We start from the raw sequence: 15,177 nt of genomic DNA, 5'->3' as shown, positions 1-15,177 counted from the left end.
ATCTTGCAATGCCGTCCGTCTGTCCACATTTCTTGTAAAACAACCACAGAAACCAACTTTAAATAAACAACAAACCAGGAAAATAAACAACTTACGTGAATAGGTACAGAATGAATACGTAGGATAAGCGTACTCATATTTTATTACTAGAATACATCGCTGTGTCTGTTCTGGATTTTCGTCTTTTATGTCGATATAATGAAGAAAAAATACTATATACGCATAAAATTTACTATATACACCTACGATTTACAGAATATTAAGAGTAAAGTTTAAGCCAGGAATGTTTTAATGCGGCTCTTAATTTTCTTGTCACAGATAAGACAGTGATCAATCTTGTTGCTACACTCTTCACAGACAATCCTGTGTCCACATGGTCGGAACACAATGTGACTGTCATTCGTCTTACACCGATGACATAGAAACTGTTCTTTCAATTGTCTGTTCACTTCTTTCAATTTCTCTGGATCTAAAGAAAAACAGAAAATATAACATGCTTATTGTTAAATACGGTCAATTACTTAAGTTGTTCTATTCATTTCGTCGACCCATTACGAAGAATTGACTTTTTTGTGATGTAATATTTTCTTGGAGTAAAAAAGCAATGTTTTGTCAAAGAAGGATGGAGATTGATGGCATTTACAAATGAAAATATTATCTGTTACATATAAATAATTTCACTTTGATAAATCATTATTTCACAGTAATATTGATAATAAAGTTGTAATATGGCAGAAATGTACCAAATCTGATTGTTTTTGTTTGTTTGTTTTTACTTCGTTTTTTACAATATACAACAGTCACCTTATATGTGTAATTTGATTTTAATATTCATTGGTATAAATATATATGTAGCCCTTTTTCGAATTTGGCATGTCATTGCATTTCATTTTTTTTTTAAATGAATTCGTATATTACAACATACCATTTTCAAACTGTCCAACGTTTGTGTCATTGATGGTCACTGCAAGTGAATAGTAGTCGTTATCACATAAATCAAAAACCATTCAAATATGAAACAAGTTTCGTGCCAACCACCGCTCTTTACAAAAGCACTTATTCCTTCACATTTGTTATTATCACTTTGGTCGTGATTATTTTTACCAAGGCATTTTTTATTTATTTATTTATTTTTGTTATTTGAGATTTGACTAGAAATCAAGTTGAATGCAAATCTTTGAGTCTCAAATCCTTTTGTAGATTACACTTTCTAACAATTGTTTGTTTTGTGCAAATTAGATATGTCTAAAACTGACAATTAACAACAGGAAATAAATAAAACATAAACAAAAATTGCATGAATTACTAAATGATTGATTGATTGTTGGGGTTTAACGCCCAACCAGCAATATTTCAGCTATATTCAGGCGATGAACGCGAAGTGGATGATAAAATGAACATGAAATGATGATGAAATGAAAAATGGGATGGGGCACAAGGATAATGGGTCGACAAATTTTGATTGCCACTGCAAATAGGGAGAGGTGGATAGGGTCGGCAATTTAGCCTCCTGTGACGGAGCCCTATGGTTCCTACTCCGGGAGAATGCCACAGTAAGGTTCTTTAACGTGCGAGGAACGTGGCATCTTTCCCAACACGGTGCACCACTATGGTTTGCGGCAAGGTTTTCCGTATTGTAGCCTGACAACCCCAGCATGTAACACGCCAGGGGTACCCCATTCCACCACCTGGGGTACACAACACACGCCCTAGCCCCTGGCTAGGGTTCTGGGCACTATTTAGTCGCCTTTTACGACAAGCTTAACGCTGCTGCAGGCCTATTCTTTCGACACCCGGATCTGCATGGGCTGAATTACTAAAAACTATGAAACATATCTGTAAACGTATAAATTGTCTCTGAACACACGTGTTTTTATACAAATTTGACATTTGTTCATATTTACATATATGTTCAGGTTTACAATTCTTCCTTTGGTTCAGAGGAAAGATTTATCCCTGGATTGCATTCTTTTGATTTCCGCAATAATCTTGGTTACCTTGATTACTCTCTAGATAGTGTATTTAAACATGGATTTTATGAAACTCAATTCAGAAGAACACATGCTACTTTCCCCAAAACATACACAGCAAAACAAGAACTTACATGTACATATAGGTTTAACATGTCGTCACGCTCTGGTGACAATTGCCAAATAATGGGTTTAACGTGACGTCACGGTTTGGTGACAATTGACAAATATATAACCGTTGTTATTTGACACCCGTCAAATGACGGACCATTTCAAACCCACTTAGTTGGATATTATTCGACAAGGATCATGTAATATAACTTGGAAAACAGAGCATATGAATCATACCTTCACTTTTAGGACGTTCTGTCATTGCTGAAATATAAGTGCATAAGTGTGAATTATAATAAAAGTATTTTTTTAATGTCTTTGTCAACATTTTAGAGCTTTTTTTCTTTTTGAATATGCTGAAATGAAAAAAATATAATCAGGAAACTTATTTCCGCAAAAGAATTTTAGTTCAAGAGTATTCTATCTATAGTATGAGTATTAATTTATGTCAAAGCTGTGAGTAAAATAGTGAATATTTACCTCGTGAAGTTGTTTGTTCTTCGTTAACATCATTTGTCTAAAAATGAAATTGAATCGTTTATTTCCCAATTAGTACTTTAGTTTATACAAACTTTACTAATACGGACATATTTCAACAGACAAAAAGAAAATTAAGCTGTAAACACTTTCATTGCTAGAAAAACTTGTCTATTAGGACTTACAATGGGTTCCTGACAAAATATATTATTAATGTAAAAATATGTATGAATGACTAATAATCAACTTCTGCGTGATTCTTAATTTTAATGATGCTTTTATGTCTAATGAATGCGTAGAAACGAGACAAAGATGTAATTTTCCTAGACCTCATTTTGTCTGCGAATGGTATCGACATATTCTTTTCCTTTAATTTTTAGGACATATTTGCAGAAGGGAAACCATTTTGCATGTTCTTCCCATGGTACGTCGTGCCACTCCCAGTTCCGTAAACCTCCGTCACAATAATGACATCTTACCACGTCTTCATCGCCTGCATCAAAAATCATACGTTTTTGTTTTGCTTTGTGTTACATTGTTTTGTTTTATGTTTTATGTTTTATGTTTGGTGTTTTTGTTTTCTCTTTGTGTGTGTGTTTTTTTTTCTGATTTTTTTTTTGGGGGGGGGAGGGGGTGTTATATTTGTAGTTTTTTTTTGTGTTCCTATGGTTTTGTTTTCTTTTGAATGTGTGTGTGAGTTTTTTATTTTTTTTATATTTGTAGGGGGGTTTGTTTTCTTTTTGTGAGTATGTGTTGTTTTGATTTTGTTGTGGTTGTTTAATTGGGGGTGTTTATTTAAGTTAGAAATGTCTACTACTCAAGTACAAAATAAGATATGCTGCCTTGTAGTATGGATTTGACATAACTGAAGAATCATTTATTACTAGAGATATTTCTTAATAAAAAAAACAAAAAGTAGAGAATGATGTCAGTAATTATACATCTAGTTGGAAGCATAGATAGCGTCTTGTCCAGATATTTTAAAGATGTTGCACATTTAATTAAAGCAATTATCAAACAAAGTAAAAGAAATTAGCATGATATTTTTAAAAGAAAAGAAACCTCAGAAATCATTTCGTATTTTTTTATAATTATTATGATTTCTTTTCTTACCGTTATTGGCTCTTTGTGCAAGAAAAAAACGCAAACTAAAATTAACATTTATACAAAAAAAAATGTAAATACTGCTGAAGGAAAACGGACTAGTCCTATCAACGAATTCAGATTTCAAAACGGCCAATCCAACCCTACCATGTCAAGCATAGTAATATTGTTCAGACGGATATAAACGAAAACATTATCATAGACATTTATATGATTTTATTACAGTTATAGCTAAAAACTATGAACTGTTTTTTTTTTCTCTTTTGGCCCATAGTTCTAAAACGGTTGAGGACATCACCCCTAAAATCAATACCAACCCTTTTTGTGATTTAAAACCTTGTTATGAACTTTTATAAAGATATGAAGTTTTCAAGGTATCGCAAGAAACCCAAGTGTCTACGGACAATGACAACATGGACAACAGTGCCACGGCATTATACCACCGCAATTATTTTTTTTATTTTTTTAAGTATAAATAAATATGAGTCAACATTTACCAGTATAGAAAAATCCAGCGTCAGCAAGAATTTCTGGTGTTTGTTGTATATCTGTTCTCCATACATCACGGAAAGTGTTCAGTCTAGATTGTTTATTCTGTAATGCTGGGTGCTTTGGGTTATATATCTAACATTGATGAAAGTAAAACAATGTGATTAAAACATATCATGTTCACTTGTTGTATTTCCTTTGAATAGGGGTTGCGGACGCCCTCACCTGGACCCGCCCCTGGGAATTATTTATTTCAAGTATGACTTAACTTTACCATAAACTTGACTTATTGTTGTGTGACTTTGGTCGTTTTTAAGTATCTTTCCGTTGTCTCCCCCTTTTCTATAACTTCCCTTAATACCATAACTTTATCAATGAATATGAGAGTTGGTATATTTCCCTGAGTTACAAAATATTTATCCCTTTTCCTCCATTCTAGAGTGTCTGAAATTCTCTTACCAAAGAATACCAGAGCTTACTTTTTTCCAATCATTCTGAACATCTCTGACGTAATCTTCTCCTTTTTCTGTCACTAAGAACCAGCAGTCAGCACTGTGTCGCGCATGCTCTAACCATACATCATCATCAGTGTTCCATTCAGCCAGACCAAGGTCGCAACAGAAACATCGCACGACATCTGCCTCCCCTGGTTACCATCAGGTAGAGAAAAATGGACTTTGTTAACAACAGAAATGGAAATCAGTTAAATTACTATATTACTACACTGGGTATATCTTTGAGGTGTTTTGTTTTATTTTTAGAGTTACTTTTTATGTGTTTTTTTTTCTTGTTATTGTTTTTATATTTGTTGGCTTTGCTTTGTTGTTCTGTTTTTATACAAAACAAGGATACTGGGAAATGTTTTTTTTTCTAAGCACTACTTATAGGTAATACCAGAACGGGACTTTAAACACATCGTCTAGGATACAGAATGTAAGTGTAAAGGGTGAGCATGATTTGACTTCACAAAATTATACTCCGCCACCTCACTACTTACTACAACGTAGGTATGCCGTCCCGCCACATAAGCATTAACTGAAATTCTTGTAAAGTACGATCACCAAATAAAAAAATACAATACGTATACAGTTAAATGAACCAAAATCAATTGGCTATTTCTATCTGTAATAAAAAAAAAATCTGATAAAACTACATTCTAACCGGTATAGAAGTACCCAGCTGTAGACAGGACTTCCGGTTTGATGATGGCGGAATAGCTCCATCCCATATAACTGTAAAGTCTAGAGTCGAAGGTTCGGTATTCCGGGTATCTATATATAACTGTTAAATCATCTTGGAGACTTGTATCAAACATTTCAGTATTAACTGTGCCGTGGGATTTATCAAGTGTTCGTTCTATAACAGGTTTATATGCTTTATTATCTGGATCCAAACGGCCAAGGATAGCGTCATCGTTTCCTAGTCCGGCGTCTGTTTCCAATTTGGCTTCATGGGTGTTAGCAGTTTCATTCCTTGGTAACTCATCTATGGTATCCGTTGTAATGCCATGTCCCCATGCATCATTTTTCATCGCGGTACTATAATGGTTTTTGCCGATGTTCAAACGATCTATCGATAGATTGTCAGGCGAGAAGACGTTACCATCGTCGTACATAATGTGTCCTTCTCCCGATTCCTGTGTAATGTGTCTAAACTCTGTAAAACAATCGTTCACCTGTCTTGAAAGTGCAGTAGCGCGTATAATGCTATCAGCAACATTGTCTCCGATATCAATACTATCAATTTCAAATGATGGCGTATCAATCGGTTTTAAACTGGCATCATTCACATTTGATAAAAATTTACGGTTAATATTTTCAGATTCATATTGCGTTGGACTGTTTATTTCTGCTGCTTTTTCCATTTCCTTAAAGTCTACAGCACTAGTGTTTACTTCCGGCTTTTTATTTGAAAGATTTTGAATTCCAATAGAAATAAGGTAATCACATCCCGGATTATTTCTAGAATGAACCAACAAAGCTGTATCAGTGCCTTCCCAGTTACGAACAGAATCAGTGAAATCACATGAAAAACACTGTACAATATTATCTTTCCCAGTGTAGAAAAATCCTGCTTCAGCAAGTACAATTGGCCAAAACTTAGGATTGTATGGCCAACTATTGAATGACATTAGTCTTGCCTGTGGTGTTCTAAACAATACATTGCCCGTGTATGAGGTAAACATCGTTAATGTAGCATTACATTGTTGTACAAAACTTTTTCTGTTGGTAGCATTATCATATATTGGTTTATTTTTCAACGTTAACATTTCATTCTCATGAGGGTCTACTCCTCTCGTTAAAGCCTCCCTATTAGTCTTGTTGCGTGGCTGGTCTTGGTTTCTTGGAGGTATCACCTTTCTAGATTCTAACACATATGTAGCATTACATAATTCAGAGTCTTTTGAAATACCCGGTAAAACGTGGTATATCTTTGTTACTTTTAGCACCCGCTTGGGGATATTTTCAGGCTGAAACAGGATAAAATATTTTCTTAGAATGTCTATCTACCACCTACATCTACTTTAAGTAATATCTGCCTTTACACGGTCTTTGGCGGTGGTTTTTGTAACAATTAGAAAACAATAAAAATTAAGGAGGATTTTCTCTTCATTTCCTATTTTAACCATCTAAAACTATATTTTCTAATGGAGAACGTTTAATGCGGTCTTTTCTTCGTCAAATCTTTATATTATAATTCAATTCACATTAAGCAAAAAAATGTGTGCATTGAAAACTTGAAAGAAATTAATACCAAAGATACCTTCGATTCTGTTTTCATTGTAGTTCTCCTAAGCTTTTCATCTGTATCGTCTGCTTCCTTACCGCAAGGGACATGTTGTATTAATTGAGACTCAATCTTCTTGAAAGATGAGATTATTTGTCTCATTACTTCAAAATCGAGTGAAGGATTTCCAATTTTTTTTCCGATTTTTATCAGTTTTACTATATGAACTTGAAGTTTTGAAAATGTTTGTAAAAGATGCTTTGCCAGGAATACATTGTCCTCTACAAGTTGTTTCCAAGATATAGCTCTTGATTGACACAATTTGCTCAGGTAAGATATATGTGCGTCGGTTTTCAAGAAATTATGCGGTAATTGATTCGTGTAAAACGAGCACGAAGTCCATTCGCTCTGCTTCCGATGAACAGGGGATAGCTGTACACTCGAAGGATTTTGAAAAAACTTTTTGATTTCCATTTTGTGCTCATTCACTAATTGATGCAGCGTCTTATTCCGATACTCAGTACAAAAGTACCAGAATATTTCGTCACAAGTATGAACGACCGCTAGTGCTATATCCATATCCATCTCTTCCAAAGGCATTGGAATAACTGTTGATTTATCTTTGATGAACAATCTGCTTTTGTCAATAATCGATAATTTACGAAGCTGCTTCCATGTGAGAATCCGACTTGTGGGTAATTTAGGATCCGGTGGACACATACTACATGTATTATTTATAACACAACAGTGATATAAATCATGTCTGTACTCCCATACTAAATCTTTGAAAGTTAGATGGCTCTGAACCAGGAAAACCTTCAACAGACTCTGTACGTGAAGTAGGGCCCGATTCTGTATGGTATCCCTCAGAATTGTTCTCTCTCTATCCATTACTGTTATGTTCTTTTGCTTGACTCGTACACCTAGAATCAAACTGTGACAAATTAAACTTTCGATTTCATTCTCCTATACAAATAGTCCTCTTCAATCTGATGTGTTTCAAAGTGCTATCAAATAAACAAAAATAGTCCTCTTCAATCTGATGTGTTTCAAAGTGCTATCAAATAAACAAAAATAGGAAAGATCAAATCTAATAATACTTATCATCAACTAAAATATTTTCGTGGAAAATTTAGTTCATTTTTTACCACAAGTTTAAAAATAGTAATATTAGTCCATGCAATACTCCTCAGTTCCGTCCGGGCGAGATACGAAAGTGTGCTCAAGGATCAATCAACACTCAGTTCTTTAACATCTAAATAACGGGCAAATACTCAAAGTGAAGTCTAATCACAGGGGCTTGCTCCCATCACTATCAAATACGCAGCCCGACAAGTATATATTATTTTAGTTGACTATATTTGATCATATTTATAGTTGTGGTCTAATCTATTCCACATTTCGTACTTCAGTATCATATATCTGTCTTTCTATATTCAATACATTCTATCATTATTCCACTTACTGCACTAGTCCGAATTTCCTCTGACCCTACAACCATCCTCCTTTTCATTTGGATATTGATATGTCGGGTCGGACTATCGCTGCACTCGAGTATGTGAGTCACCTGTAGTGTGTAATTTAATACGCAGTTAGTCTTTGTACTGCTTCATGTTTTTTCTACATTGAACAATTATGACACCTACCTGTTTTTTTTTCTGGAATACAAACCACATTCATAGCATTTACGTGTCCAGAACAGGATCGATGATCTGTATCATACTTCCTTGAATTTAAGAATTTTCGTTTCTAAATTTAGCTTTAAATTGTCGATATACTCGTGTATATGAATTAAACAAACCAGTAAAAAATAAGCAAAAGCAATCGTTGAACAGCAACTGGTTAGACAATAAAAATTCCGGAGTTGTGTTGTTTTTTTAACTTCCAATCTCTTATGGTCTTCATTTCCAATTTGAATTAGAAATACATTAGTATGTGCTCACGTAAAGAAACACCTTAATACATTTTGTATTTATGATTCAGTGCTGTCACTTTTGCTTAATCTCACTTGGCCACATACTTTGTGAGCTATTGACATTACTTGGCGTCCGCCGTCTATCGTCTGTTAACATTTTTTTTCAAAATTATTCTCAGAAACTACTGGACAGGATTTAATGGAATTTAATGGGTGGTTCTAAGGTATCCTGTACAAAATTATCCTTGATATTTTTTATCTGTGAAAAAAAACATGGCTACCGTTACTTAGAATAGAACAAAGGGTTATATAGCAGTTTTTCGCATATACTTCCAAATTCGTCAGGTTGTGCTCAACTCACACATGTGTTCAACATGATGAGATCTGTTTGAGGTCAAATTTTCGTGAACATCTGTTGGAGTTATTGCCCTTTTAGATTTTTCTTTTTCTATTTTTTATGTTTTTATGTTTGTTTTTTTTTAAACATTTCCTCGGTGAAACTACTTTACAGAATTCAGTGGAAGTTGATGCGATTTTTCTTTAGGATATCCTGCACAAAATGATCGTCGGGATTTTTATCCGTGAAACAAAATGGCCACTGTTACTAAAAATATGACAACTGGGTCAGACTCCAGTTTTTTTTTGTTTTTTTTTTGGCATGAAATCTGTTTGCCTCTCGTTTTTATTTTTGTTTTGTTTTGCTTTTTTTTGTTGAATATATCTTGTATTTATTTGATCGAGCGGTAATAAAAACAGTGCAATAGGGATAACTAGACAAAGATAACAGACACACGCAACAATGAACATGAAATAACCAAAATAGCACGCACATAGTTAACAAAGATCAGGGGCGGGTCCAGGTAAGGGCGTAATGGGCGTCCCCCCCCCCCCCCCCCCTTTAAAAAAAAAAAAAAAAAAAAACTATCGTTATAATCTGCTAGTATTGTATTGAATGATGGCAATTTATCATATTCATTAATTAAACACATACTCTGATTTCTTTTTATACTGATTCCCCAATTTGATGGGTCATCATCAACCGTAAAATTTCGTTTCTCGGAGTCCGGCGTGTTCGACTCTGCGATTAGTATCCATTGTTGTTGATGTGATAAAGAATTCGCAAAGATGTCGATGTCAAAAACAAAACGTCAAAAGACCTTAAAATCGTATCAAGGTGTCTTGGACACCTTTTTTAAACAACCAAAACGGTAAGTAAATCAGTATAATACATGAATTTTGGTTGTTTTGTGTGACACTAACTCGGCATAAAAAATGTCACACCCTGACACTTTAACTATAAAATATACATGCTCCAAGTCAGGAACCGTTACATTAGTGCAATTCTCTATTATTTTATGCTTTTAAGCCAAAAAAGGTCCAAAAATTTTTTCGCCTCGCTTCGCTTCGCTCGGCGAAATATTTTATTCTACGCCCCCCCTTTCAAATATCCTGGACACGCCCCTGAAGATAAATGAGCAACCCGGAGTCCACTAAGAGAATAGACCAACGCGGTAGGGTAAGCGTCCTCTGCTTTTCAATAAACACCCTCGTGTTGCTCAATTAAACGCCACGACCGGTGTAGAAAAAGAAGAAAGGAAAACGGTGAAAAAATAAGCTCTCATTGTGCAGATGGATATATACACCATAACGATCCACGAGTTCATGCTAAGACGTCCTCTCCGAAAAATGCATGCTCGTTTCAGATTTATTATTTTCACCCAAAATGTACATTGAAACCAGAGTATTCATAGGTACTACTCTGACAAATCTACGCTTACCTCTGTGGGGAGACGACAATAATGGTGTTAAAACGTGTGTCTAATAGACCATAGTTGCAATCTATCCTTTTTGCCTTTCATGTTCAAATATAACACAAGATATTGTAACATGGATGATCTGTATTAAACGAGAATAGTAAATATGTGTACAACAATTTGCCGTTTGTTCACGATTACAGAGTTATTGCTATCTTTCATTCTACTTTGGTTTTAGTTAAGATAATCATAGACGTCTTTAAACAGCCTATACATTGTTTCCGGTATGGTTAATATTTAATATATTTTTTCTGATGATCAAGAAAAAGATACACATTTTCAAAAGTGAATTTTCTTTGCTAAGTTCCTGTTATATATGAATCGTTTTAGGTCTATTGGCAGTGGGTTGTTCTGTGACTGGACTGTCGGGTCCAACATCAAAAACTTTGTTTCTCCTTTCAGAACGTGTGGTCTCAGAACCAACCTTGTTATCATCAGAACAGCGACAATGACAACATACACAACCATTACAGTCACCGCAGTAACAAGTTGTGCTTGGATCACATAGACAGCAACATATAATATACACGTCTGTGTTTTGGTTGCCCGTAGGACAGCAGCAACAGTCACATCCAACCGTTCCACACGAGAAAATTAAGAGACAATATTGTATTGTATTGTTACAACACATGCAGAATTCTCCAACGCATTGACGACATTCAAAGTCAGAACAGCAGTCCCCTCCGTCACTACACTCACAATCGAGACACTTGATACAGCTAGAATCATTACTAGGACTATTTTCACAACAGCAACAGAGGCAATGGGTGCAGCTAGAACAGTCACAGTCACAGTGTCCGTCGCCGCCAAATGCATTACAAATATCACCACACGCTCCACATAGTTCACAAAGGGCACCAAGTCCTTCTAAACCGTCACACATGTCTAATCTAAATGAAAATTGTTCTTCAGTTTTTGTGTACGTTACATTTAGAAGCTGATATTTTTATAGTATAAAGCTGGGTTATTATACATAAAGGTCATTAGTTATACGTTATTGTTTAAGATTGGCAAACGGACACTGTTTTATACTCAATTTCTGTATTGGAGAAATCAACATGTATGTAAATTGCTTTTATTCTTAGAGCGATCTCAACAATTAACGTAGTTTGTAGTATAAAATCGTCAACTTTTCTTTTCGTAAAATGTATATGTGTCATTCAATACTGAATGGATATAATGTGATTGTGCTGTTTGCTAGAAACCATTGTATTTTTATGAATTATATGTAAAATCTTACCTAAAATCTGAATTCACACAAGTTAAGTTTGTTTATGTATAACTGTAATTAGTAACTATTGACCATGTTGAAGTTTAAATTCTTTCCACACATGGACATTTCTCTAATAATAGCAACCTTTATTTAGTTATGGTATAGGAATTTAAATCTATGAGATTTATACTACTTCGCCTGGCTTTTTGGTTCATCGGTTCTAATGTGTAAAGTAATCTAAAATAGGTTATGGCAGTATAAAAAAAATATATTGGGAGCATATAAACACTGTTCAGCTGAGTTAGCATGGATAATGCATTTTGTAAATACTCCGAACAAATTATTTTTTTCTCCAGGGAGTGATACATGTGTCAAAAAACCGTCAAGTTTCATATCGTGCAGGTTGTTTGCAAGTATATAATGGTAAACATGTTTGATTGAGTTGACAATTCTTTTATTTCACTTAAATTTTACATGTTAAGCGATTTAGTCTGCATATGAGCACAGAAACGAGCTATAGTGCGACTGAAGTTGACGAGTTCAGTGTGAGTCAAGTGTGTGGCATTGGTGACTGTAGTAATAAGTTCTATCATCTTAGCCTGAAAAAGGATATAAATATTATGCATGTGAAAACATTAGCAGTCTTACTTTTTGTAAAAATGTTATATGCCCCAGCAACTAAACCTTACGTGCATATTATTTGACCCTCGTCCTTCCGTCCCATGAAAACTCAAAAACGCTTGCACAAATTAAATTGAAGCTTTAAGAAAGTGTTCATATCTATAGCAGCCTTTAAGTAGCATTCAAGATAAGAATTATGCAAAATGTTATTCATTTTTGGAAAGCCTACATATTTTTATTTTTGATATTTTGTTCAAAATTAAGGGAGATAACTCTGTAAAATTACACTAAAATACAATAGAAACTATTGGATTTTCAATGTGGATTATCTCCTTAGGGCAGGCAGATTGAAAAATAAAATCATTATACATTTCATCATATAGACCTATAAAGCAACTTATTAACAAAAATAAAACAATGTGTAGCCTTTTGCGAGGTGTATCACATATTACAGAATTTGCATGATTCTTACAAAAACTACTACTTAATTTTCTTTTTTAAATTCCAATTTTTCGTTTTCGAGTTTTATTCATTGCAAAGGGTGGTGTGTTCCGGTTTTCCCACACTAACTCAAACAGGCTTTCACCAATTATAATGAAACTTTGGAAAGTGTAAATATATCTATATTGGGAAGCTCCCTTTAATTCGTTGAATTTTTTATTTGAAAATACTAGCAGCATTAGGGTGATATGTCAGGATTTTCGCGATGGTATTTGATCCAAAGATGCATGGTGATTTTTTTGAAGGATGAGTATATCGCCCCGTTTACCTCTACATACAACTGTATTATGTCTTCAGTGATATGTTCACCGCTCTGCTTAGCTCTAAAAGTATCATGCCTTCATGGATACGTATGTTTATCCCGACGTTCTTTCTTCAACAAGTATCTTGTCTTTGTTAAGATGTAAACCGTCCAGCTTACCTCTACAAATATCAACCCTTCGTGTATACAAAACGCCCTGCTTACCTCTACAAGTTTCATGCATTCGTAGATTTTGATATACCGCCCAGTCTACATCTGCAAATGTCATGGCTTCGTGGATATCTGTACCACCCAGCAAACCTCTGCCCTGCTTACCTCTGTAAGTATTATATTGGGAATGTGTATACCGCTTTGCTTACCTCTACAAGTATCATGCCTTCAGGAGTGTGTATTCCGCTGTGTTCTTCTTCGGTCATATTGTAGATATAACACTTGTTACTATGATGAGATCTAACCTTCAGTGCCAGTAGTTTCTGTTGAAAATTGGCATTGATATTTATTGATTCCAAAACCAGATTTTGTTCACGATAACCTCAGAACAACGTACAAAGTGTGATTCTTACTAGTAAACTAGTTATTTACAAAACAATGTAAAGAGTTTCTACAAGTTTTCTCGTTATGCCAAGAAAAAGTTTATAATTCAGGCCTTTCAAACAGCACCAATATAACACTTGTTACTATGATGAGATCTAACCTTCATTGCCAGTAGTTTCTGTTGAAAATTGGCATTGATATTTATTGATTCCAAAACCAGATTTTGTTCACGATAACCTCAGAACAACGTACAAAGTGTGATTCTTACTAGCCAAAACAATGTAAAGAGTTTCTACAAGTTTTCTCGTTATGCCAAGAAAAAGTTTATAATTCAGGCCTTTCAAACAGCACCAATATTCGCGAAGTGTAGTATAAATTTTACGTAAACACATTTTTTTAAATCCATAACCGACTCACTGAATCTGGTTCATAGTTGAAAGTATAGTCTGAATGTTCTACGCTGTTGGCAGCAATAGAGAACTGAATGCTGAACAATACAGCTATCTAAAAAGAAGAAAAACTTCAATGGGTATAACCTGGATTTTTGGACGCTGCAATTTTGCATAAGAATTTATGCATATAATAATTCGTTATAAATTATTAGCAGAGCTATCAAAATCTGTATTTTAGTTCAAGTGTTATCAGAGATATTTGTGGTTTATGTTTATATTTCAAATGTATTTGTTTGTGAGGAGATTCCATGTGCGGATATCAAAAAGTATCTTTTTTATTTAAAAAGGTGAAAACTTAGACGTGGGCGTAAAATCCCCTGTGAATAGGGTACGTAAGATAACACGACTGAGCAGAGACACCAAGATATCAGTTCCATTGTTACTACCGTAGAAAACTTCCAAAAAGCCTTTCAGTCGCGGATCCAGAGTTTTAGGTAAAGGGGTTCCAAAAAATATTGACAGGATCACCGGTGAGGATCACGAAGTGAGTGTTTTTCATAATTCAATACACACAATTTTCCAACAATTTTTTTTCTAAGTTGTGGGGGGGCAAATGCCCCCCCCCCCCCCTTTGGATCCACCACTGCCTTCAGACATTCTGTTGTTAAAATAATAATTAGACCAGAGAGAAAACGAATTTCAGTCGTTTCTTAATGACAACTTACCGGAGAAATCCAATACAAAGCTGTAACAAGTGTCATTATTGTAGAACAGGTAATACTTATCAGTACTCTTTGATAATATTCGGTCAGAGAATTAATCCTCTATCAAGGCTTTCAGATAGAGTCAGATTGGTACGGAGTGTTAAAAATTTGAACGCATTTTTATGAGAAAGCAAGTGTATAAGTAGTAATTATTGTGATCACATATTAATTTTAAGGATCTTTGCACTAATCTGTAATATAGATCTGTTTGAATTTATGAATCAATTTCAAGATTTTAAGTTGTTGTTAACTGTTTCCATTTTTTTCCTTTCAGTTTAGTGTT

The 15,177-nt window shown here is 34.5% G+C and overlaps 2 protein-coding genes across 7 annotated transcripts; both read right to left on the bottom strand.

Annotated features, from left to right (window-relative positions):
• Nucleotides 1–217: 217 nt before the first annotated feature.
• LOC148615300 (uncharacterized) lies at nucleotides 218–8,679 on the bottom strand. 5 transcript variants are annotated; one of them, XM_088590139.1, is made up of 10 exons: nucleotides 8,525–8,678; nucleotides 6,915–7,801; nucleotides 5,313–6,621; nucleotides 4,631–4,797; nucleotides 4,160–4,286; nucleotides 2,888–3,051; nucleotides 2,562–2,598; nucleotides 2,319–2,345; nucleotides 926–964; nucleotides 218–469 (listed from the first exon to the last, which is right to left on the bottom strand). In XM_088590139.1, the coding sequence occupies exons 1-10, from the start codon at nucleotides 8,556–8,558 to the stop codon at nucleotides 273–275; spliced, it is 2,988 nt and encodes a 995-aa protein (XP_088446265.1). In that variant the 5' UTR covers nucleotides 8,559–8,678; the 3' UTR covers nucleotides 218–272. The 5 variants fall into 5 exon arrangements, 4 of the variants coding, with proteins under 4 accessions (XP_088446265.1, XP_088446268.1, XP_088446266.1 ...); XM_088590142.1 differs by having other exon boundaries at nucleotides 6,915–7,812; nucleotides 8,525–8,611; XM_088590140.1 differs by lacking the exon at nucleotides 8,525–8,678 and adding an exon at nucleotides 8,344–8,482.
• Nucleotides 8,680–12,252: 3,573 nt separating this feature from the next.
• On the bottom strand, nucleotides 12,253–15,006 carry LOC148615299 (uncharacterized). Of its 2 annotated transcripts, XM_088590143.1 has the most exons (5): nucleotides 14,856–15,006; nucleotides 14,156–14,242; nucleotides 13,899–13,916; nucleotides 13,564–13,659; nucleotides 12,253–12,419 (listed from the first exon to the last, which is right to left on the bottom strand). In XM_088590143.1, the coding sequence occupies exons 1-5, from the start codon at nucleotides 14,889–14,891 to the stop codon at nucleotides 12,291–12,293; spliced, it is 366 nt and encodes a 121-aa protein (XP_088446269.1). In that variant the 5' UTR covers nucleotides 14,892–15,006; the 3' UTR covers nucleotides 12,253–12,290. The 2 variants fall into 2 exon arrangements, with proteins under 2 accessions (XP_088446269.1, XP_088446271.1); XM_088590145.1 differs by lacking the exon at nucleotides 13,899–13,916 and having other exon boundaries at nucleotides 13,564–13,677.
• Nucleotides 15,007–15,177: the final 171 nt, after the last annotated feature.

The sequence above is a fragment of the Perna viridis genome, chromosome 6 (genome assembly GCF_037379345.1).
Source record: "Perna viridis isolate PV_CMFRI_1.1 ecotype Kerala chromosome 6, ASM3737934v1, whole genome shotgun sequence".
Taxonomy (NCBI): domain Eukaryota; kingdom Metazoa; phylum Mollusca; class Bivalvia; order Mytilida; family Mytilidae; genus Perna; species Perna viridis.
This window is presented reverse-complemented; position numbering and strand designations above follow the sequence as displayed.

Excerpts from the sequence above, each read along its gene's own strand:
- LOC148615299 (XM_088590143.1), bottom strand. The coding sequence starts at position 14,891 with ATGACACTTGTTACAGCTTTGTATTGGATTTCTCCG. Across the intron at positions 14,243-14,855 it reads CTTTGTATTGGATTTCTCCG|ATAGCTGTATTGTTCAGCAT; the intron begins GTAAGTTGTCAT and ends TCTTCTTTTTAG. Across the intron at positions 12,420-13,563 it reads AAGGCATGATACTTGTAGAG|GCTAAGATGATAGAACTTAT; the intron begins GTAAGCAAAGCG and ends ATCCTTTTTCAG.
- LOC148615300 (XM_088590139.1), bottom strand. The coding sequence starts at position 8,558 with ATGAATGTGGTTTGTATTCCAGAAAAAAAAACAG. Across the intron at positions 4,287-4,630 it reads TTCAGAATGATTGGAAAAAA|ATATATAACCCAAAGCACCC; the intron begins GTAAGCTCTGGT and ends CATCAATGTTAG. Across the intron at positions 2,599-2,887 it reads CCATTCGCAGACAAAATGAG|ACAAATGATGTTAACGAAGA; the intron begins GTCTAGGAAAAT and ends TTTCATTTTTAG.